The 8,047-nt window shown below is 46.4% G+C and overlaps 1 protein-coding gene across 2 annotated transcripts in view; it reads right to left on the reverse strand.

Annotated features, from left to right (window-relative positions):
• LOC115118893 (protein HID1) overlaps positions 1-1,896 on the reverse strand; it is a 36,668-nt gene extending 34,772 nt beyond the window's left edge. For both annotated transcript variants that reach the window (XM_065002673.1, XM_065002672.1), the window contains exon 1: positions 1,681-1,896. In XM_065002673.1, the coding sequence (XP_064858745.1) occupies positions 1,681-1,746 (66 nt within the window). In that variant the 5' untranslated portion in view covers positions 1,747-1,896. The remainder of the gene's footprint in view (positions 1-1,680) is intronic.
• Between the last annotated feature and the right edge of the window lie 6,151 nt (positions 1,897-8,047).

An 8,047-nucleotide genomic window follows, 5' to 3' on the forward strand; every position in this document is an offset into this window, starting at 1 on the left:
GCTGCTTGGCTGTAGCCTACAGGAGGACAGAGAGCTGCTTGGCTGTAGCCTACAGGAGGAGAGAGCTGCTTAGCTGTAGCCTACAGGAGGAGAGAGCTGCTTGGCTGTAGCCTACAGAAGGACAGAGACCTGCTTGGCTGTAGCCTACAGAAGGACAGAGACCTGCTTGGCTGTAGCCTACAGGAGGAGAGAGCTGCTTGGCTGTAGCCTACAGGAGGAGAGAGCTGCTTGGCTGTAACCTACAGGAGGAGAGAGAGACCTGCTTGGCTGTAGCCTACAGGAGGAGAGAGAGACCTGCTTGGCTGTAGCCTACAGGAGGAGAGAGAGACCTGCTTGGCTGTAGCCTACAGGAGGAGAGAGCTGCTTGGCTGTAGCCTACAGGAGGAAAACAGTTAAATATAGACAGAAAGAAACGTCAGGGGCCGGTTCCCCGTATACATTATACTTAATAACTTTTGATGGAGATTCTTTATTGCCTTTTAGTCCAGGATGGATGGATGGTTGGATGGATGGATGGATGGGGGAGTGGGTGGGTGTATGGATGGATGGGTGAATGGATGGATGGATGGTTGGATGGATGGGGGAGTGGGTGGGTGTATGGATGGATGGGTGAATGGATGGATGGATGGTTGGATGGATGGATGCGTGAGTGGGAGGGTGAGTGGGAGGGTGAGTGGGTGGGTGAGTGGGAGGGTGAGTGGGTGGGTGGATGGTTGGATGGATGCGTGAGTGGGTGGGTGTATGGATGGATGGGTGAATGGATGGATGGTTGGATGCGTGAGTGGGTGGGTGTCCGGGAAACCAGCCAAAGAAGTAGACATATGATGGAACACATGTTTGTCAGACAATATATTCAGCTACTGGCCTACTTCACATGTTCTTGATTTGCTCTTGATTTGCATATTCTATTATAATGCCAGTTGTTCTAAGATCTTTCCAGAACGTCCTTGATGACAGAGTAAATATAACCTATACACTGCAGTTTAGACTGATGCTTATTTGGCTAACTTTAATGTATTTCAGCCCACATTAAAATCAGCCACATTGTCTGAATGTTATGATTCATTCAACAACCACATCATCAGAAATGTAGCTGGTAATGTTATCTAGACTACCCTGTTTTTGTTTAGTTTTTTCCAACAGCTGAATTGTCGGGTAAACCGTGCAACTGATCAATTCAAGTGCCACAACAGCAGGCACTGAATGAACTGTATTCAGACCTGCATCTCATTGTAGCTCTGCATCAGATCCACCTCAGCCTCTTGGTGGGGGTTATATTGGAACTACAGAAGTACGATTGCAATGCGACATTCGATTACAAAATAGAAACATTGTTGCCAAGTTATGAGTCTACAATTCTATAACACAAATTTGCAGTATTTATAACAGTACCCTGCAATTAATCTAATTGTCAGTTCATAGAGCCAATTATATATATATATATATATCGCTTATGCCTATATTTGAATTAAAAGTTGACATTTAGACAAACCAGTAAACCGTGTTTTTCGACAGATGGTAGCCCTTTCCATATTTATCCACCCTCTCATCCATGTGTCAAATACAAGGCTACCATCTGGCGCACTGGAATTGCTATTTGTATCTTGAAAAACAGAAGTGTTCATAAATATTTAAACTCTGCATTAGCCTACCCAAAAGAGAGTTATTATTTCAACAAACCTGCGTTTTGGTTGTCAGTTGTATCACAGCTTTTCTGAAGTTGAGTTTGGAGTCAACGTTGCCCATTTTCTACTAGCCACCAACCTGTTCGCTCCGTCTGAATCGCCTGTGTACGGTAACCACCGGTAGGTTGCTCTTGCGTAGTCGTGGATAATCTCACTCATCTGCCACTTCCTTCTCCAGCTACACTTGCGACGCACAGTCAGAAGGCTTTGAGCTGAACAGGATTCAGACAAGGCGACTTCCGGGATCCAAATGTACATATTTGTTTAATTTACGTCTTAATGGGATTTCACTGATGCAATTCCTTGACTATTTACCTGGACACCTGATGAATCAGTTCAACTAAAACGTTCTATTTGCAACCTGTAACAACATGTACTAGGCCTAATAATAATACTTATCATCACCATCTTAATTATAAGACAAGACAATAGTGAGAAATGTCCAGCCATGAATGTTATAATTTATGAAATATCTAGTTTATTTTGTAGTAGTTTTTTTTTTCAAATGTATTTACCTTTTCCTATAAAACCGCACAGTGTAGAATACATATTTAGCAATACATTTTGATGGACTGATACTTCAAAATACAATCATATTTAATATGATGTAGTAGCCTCCGTTTTTTTGATGCCTCGTCATTATCCGTTGGTCATTAGAATTACAACAGTGCCTCTCAGTGTTACACTGGTACAGTTGTAGCAGGGTGGTGGTGCCCTTCTATTCAGGGAATTATGGTAACCATTTTATTATGAAGCAGAGGCACAACAGCCTAAATCAACCCTGTCCTATCCTAGAACCTGTGCACGCTATTTGGGGAGAATCTCAATTGCAATACCTTGATTTCACGTCCTCTCTCCTCGCCTCCTTCTCCAAAAGCTATCTAGACTATTTGCGTTGCCACCCCCATTCCTAACTACCCAATGTTTATTGACTTGATTATTCCTGTCATTCTTAGTTTAGATAAATGGTATCGTCCCAGTGCGTTCTCAATGGACATTCGGGTGTTTTCATAAATTATCTCCGGTTTCAGAGCACTCTCGTCTAAGTGTACCAGAGCGGAGAATAATGTATTTACGAGCGCTCAACCCGGTTGAATATGGCCGGTGTCAGTAATCGGCAAAAAAACGTAATTAAATTGTTGCCAGCAGCACAGTTACAGTCATCAACGCTCTGGATAACATGAAAACTGCCTAATTGGCTTTGCTAGGGCGAGTAAAATGTTCAGAATGGTCTCATTTGTGTCTGGGAGTAGTTAGCAAGCTAGCCAACGTTAGTTTGGGTGCTTGACTGCAATTGTTAGGAGCCGAAACGGACAATCTGACAACCTCTGAATTTCCCTTGCACTCTGGCTCTGAAAGGATACTGTTCATTTACAGTATACTAAAATGAACTAATAGTATATAGTATTTAGTATATAGTCATTAAGTATGTCGTATACAGTATGTTAGAATGGGTATTTGAACACAAATTCTGTTTATTATCTATGCATAGTCACTTTAACTCTACCTACATGTACATATTACCTCAATTACCTTGACTAACCGGTGTCCCCCTACATTGACTTTGTACCAGTCCCCCTGTATAAAGCCTCCACATTGACTCTGTACCAGTCCCCCTGTATAAAGCCTCCACATTGACTTTGTACCAGTCCCCCTGTATAAAGCCTCCACATTGACTTTGTACCAGTCCCCCCTGTATATAGTCTCCACATTGACTCTGTACCAGTCCCCCTGTATAAAGCCTCCACATTGACTTTGTACCAGTCCCCCTGTATATAGTCTCCACATTGACTCTGTACCAGTCCCCCTGTATAAAGCCTCCACATTGACTTTGTACCAGTCCCCCTGTATATAGTCTCCACATTGACTCTGTACCAGTCCCCCTGTATAAAGCCTCCACATTGACTCTGTACCAGTCCCCCTGTATAAAGCCTCCACATTGACTCTGTACCAGTCCCCCTGTATAAAGCCTCCACATTGACTCTGTACCAGTCCCCCTGTATAAAGCCTCCACATTGACTTTGTACCAGTCCCCCTGTATAAAGCCTCCACATTGACTTTGTACCAGTCCCCCTGTATAAAGCCTCCACATTGACTTTGTACCAGTCCCCCCTGTATATAGTCTCCACATTGACTCTGTACCAGTCCCCCTGTATAAAGCCTCCACATTGACTCTGTACCAGTCCTCCTGTATAAAGCCTCTACATTGACTTTGTACCAGTCCCCCTGTATAAAGCCTCCACATTGACTTTGTACCAGTCCCCCTGTATAAAGCCTCCACATTGACTCTGTACCAGTCCCCCTGTATATAGCCTCCACATTGACTCTGTACCAGTCCCCCTGTATATAGCCTCCACATTGACTCTGTACCAGTCCCCATGTATAAAGCCTCCACATTGACTCTGTACCAGTCCCCCTGTATAAAGCCTCCACATTGACTTTGTACCAGTCCCCCTGTATAAAGCCTCCACATTGACTCTGTACCAGTCCCCCTGTATATAGCCTCCACATTGACTCTGTACCAGTCCCCCTGTATATAGCCTCCACATTGACTTTGTACCAGTCCCCCTGTATAAAGCCTCCACATTGACTCTGTACCAGTCCCCCTGTATATAGCCTCCACATTGACTCTGTACCAGTCCCCCTGTATATAGCCTCCACATTGACTCTGTACCAGTCCTCCTGTATAAAGCCTCTACATTGACTTTGTACCAGTCCCCCTGTATAAAGCCTCCACATTGACTTTGTACCAGTCCCCCTGTATAAAGCCTCCACATTGACTCTGTACCAGTCCCCCTGTATATAGCCTCCACATTGACTCTGTACCAGTCCCCCTGTATATAGCCTCCACATTGACTCTGTACCAGTCCCCCTGTATAAAGCCTCCACATTGACTCTGTACCAGTCCCCCTGTATAAAGCCTCCACATTGACTTTGTACCAGTCCCCCTGTATAAAGCCTCCACATTGACTCTGTACCAGTCCCCCTGTATATAGCCTCCACATTGACTCTGTACCAGTCCCCCTGTATATAGCCTCCACATTGACTTTGTACCAGTCCCCCTGTATAAAGCCTCCACATTGACTCTGTACCAGTCCCCCTGTATATAGCCTCCACATTGACTCTGTACCAGTCCCCCTGTATATAGCCTCCACATTGACTCTGTACCAGTCCCCCTGTATATAGCCTCCACATTGACTTTGTACCAGTCCCCCTGTATAAAGCCTCCACATTGACTCTGTACCAGTCCCCCTGTATAAAGCCTCCACATTGACTCTGTACCAGTCCCCCTGTATAAAGCCTCCACATTGACTCTGTACCAGTCCCCCTGTATAAAGCCTCCACATTGACTCTGTACCGGTACCCCCTGTATATAGCCTCCACATTGACTCTGTACCAGTCCCCCTGTATAAAGCCTCCACATTGACTCTGTACCAGTCCCCCTGTATAAAGCCTCCACATTGACTTTGTACCAGTCCCCCTGTATATAGCCTCCACATTGACTTTGTACCAGTCCCCCTGTATATAGCCTCCACATTGACTCTGTACCGGTACCCCCTGTATATAGCCTCCACATTGACTCTGTACCAGTACCCCCTGTATATAGTCTCCACATTGACTCTGTACCAGTCCCCCTGTATAAAGCCTCCACATTGACTTTGTACCAGTCCCCCTGTATATAGCCTCCACATTGACTTTGTACCAGTCCCCCTGTATATAGCCTCCACATTGACTCTGTACCGGTACCCCCTGTATATAGCCTCCACATTGACTCTGTACCAGTCCCCCTGTATAAAGCCTCCACATTGACTCTGTACCAGTCCCCCTGTATAAAGCCTCCACATTGACTCTGTACCAGTCCCCCTGTATAAAGCCTCCACATTGACTTTGTACCAGTCCCCCTGTATATAGCCTCCACATTGACTTTGTACCAGTCCCCCTGTATATAGCCTCCACATTGACTCTGTACCGGTACCCCCTGTATAAAGCCTCCACATTGACTTTGTACCAGTCCCCCTGTATATAGCCTCCACATTGACTTTGTACCAGTCCCCCTGTATATAGCCTCCACATTGACTCTGTACCGGTACCCCTGTATATAGCCTCCACATTGACTCTGTACCAGTCCCCTGTATATAGCCTCCACATTGACTCTGTACCAGTCCCCCTGTATATAGCCTCCACATTGACTCTGTACCAGTCCCCCTGTATATAGCCTCCACATTGACTTTGTACCAGTCCCCCTGTATAAAGCCTCCACATTGACTCTGTACCAGTCCCCCTGTATAAAGCCTCCACATTGACTCTGTACCAGTCCCCCTGTATATAGCCTCCACATTGACTTTGTACCAGTCCCCCTGTATAAAGCCTCCACATTGACTCTGTACCAGACCCCCTGTATATAGCCTCCACATTGACTCTGTACCAGTCCCCCTGTATAAAGCCTCCACATTGACTCTGTACCAGTCCCCCTGTATAAAGCCTCCACATTGACTCTGTACCAGACCCCCTGTATATAGCCTCCACATTGACTCTGTACCAGTCCCCCTGTATAAAGCCTCCACATTGACTCTGTACCAGTCCCCCTGTATAAAGCCTCCACATTGACTCTGTACCAGTCCCCCTGTATAAAGCCTCCACATTGACTCTGTACCGGTACCCCCTGTATATAGCCTCCACATTGACTCTGTACCAGTCCCCCTGTATAAAGCCTCCACATTGACTCTGTACCAGTACCCCCTGTATATAGCCTCCACATTGACTCTGTACCAGTACCCCCTGTATATAGCCTCCACATTGACTCTGTACCAGTACCCCCTGTATAAAGCCTCCACATTGACTCTGTACCAGTACCCCCTGTATATAACCTCCACATTGACTCTGTACCAGTACCCCCCTGTATAAAGCCTCCACATTGACTCTGTACCAGTACCCCCTGTATATAACCTCCACATTGACTCTGTACCAGTCCCCCTGTATAAAGCCTCCACATTGACTCTGTACCAGTACCCCCTGTATATAGCCTCCACATTGACTCTGTACCAGTACCCCCTGTATAAAGCCTCCACATTGACTCTGTACCAGTACCCCCTGTATATAGCCTCCACATTGACTCTGTACCAGTACCCCCTGTATATAGCCTCCACATTGACTCTGTACCAGTCCCCCTGTATATAGCCTCCACATTGACTTTGTACCGGTACCCCCTGTATATAGCCTCCACATTGACTCTGTACCAGTCCCCCTGTATATAGCCTCCACATTGACTCTGTACCAGTCCCCCTGTATATAGCCTCCACATTGACTCTGTACCAGTCCCCCTGTATAAAGCCTCCACATTGACTCTGTACCAGTCCCCCTGTATATAGCCTCCACATTGACTCTGTACCAGTCCCCCTGTATAAAGCCTCCACATTGACTCTGTACCAGTCCCCCTGTATATAGCCTCCACATTGACTCTGTACCAGTCCCCCTGTATATAACCTCCACATTGACTCTGTACCAGTCCCCCTGTATATAGCCTCCACATTGACTCTGTACCGGTACCCCCTGTATATAGCCTCCACATTGACTCTGTACCAGTCCCCCTGTATATAGCCTCCACATTGACTCTGTACCAGTCCCCTGTATAAAGCCTCCACATTGACTCTGTACCAGTCCCCCTGTATATAGCCTCCACATTGACTCTGTACCAGTCCCCCTGTATAAAGCCTCCACATTGACTCTGTACCAGTCCCCCTGTATAAAGCCTCCACATTGACTCTGTACCAGTCCCCCTGTATAAAGCCTCCACATTGACTCTGTACCAGTACCCCCCTGTATATAGCCTCCACATTGACTCTGTACCAGTACCCCCCTGTATAAAGCCTCCACATTGACTCTGTACCAGTACCCCCCTGTATATAGCCTCCACATTGACTCTGTACCAGTACCCCCCTGTATATAGCCTCCACATTGACTCTGTACCAGTCCCCCTGTATATAGCCTCCACATTGACTTTGTACCGGTACCCCCTGTATATAGCCTCCACATTGACTCTGTACCAGTCCCCCTGTATATAGCCTCCACATTGACTCTGTACCAGTCCCCCTGTATATAGCCTCCACATTGACTCTGTACCAGTCCCCCTGTATAAAGCCTCCACATTGACTCTGTACCAGTCCCCCTGTATATAGCCTCCACATTGACTCTGTACCAGTCCCCCTGTATAAAGCCTCCACATTGACTCTGTACCAGTCCCCCTGTATATAGCCTCCACATTGACTCTGTACCAGTCCCCCTGTATATAACCTCCACATTGACTCTGTACCAGTCCCCTGTATATAGCCTCCACATTGACTCTGTACCGGTACCCCCTGTAT

Source organism: Oncorhynchus nerka, linkage group LG16 (assembly GCF_034236695.1).
Source record: "Oncorhynchus nerka isolate Pitt River linkage group LG16, Oner_Uvic_2.0, whole genome shotgun sequence".
NCBI lineage: Eukaryota > Metazoa > Chordata > Actinopteri > Salmoniformes > Salmonidae > Oncorhynchus > Oncorhynchus nerka.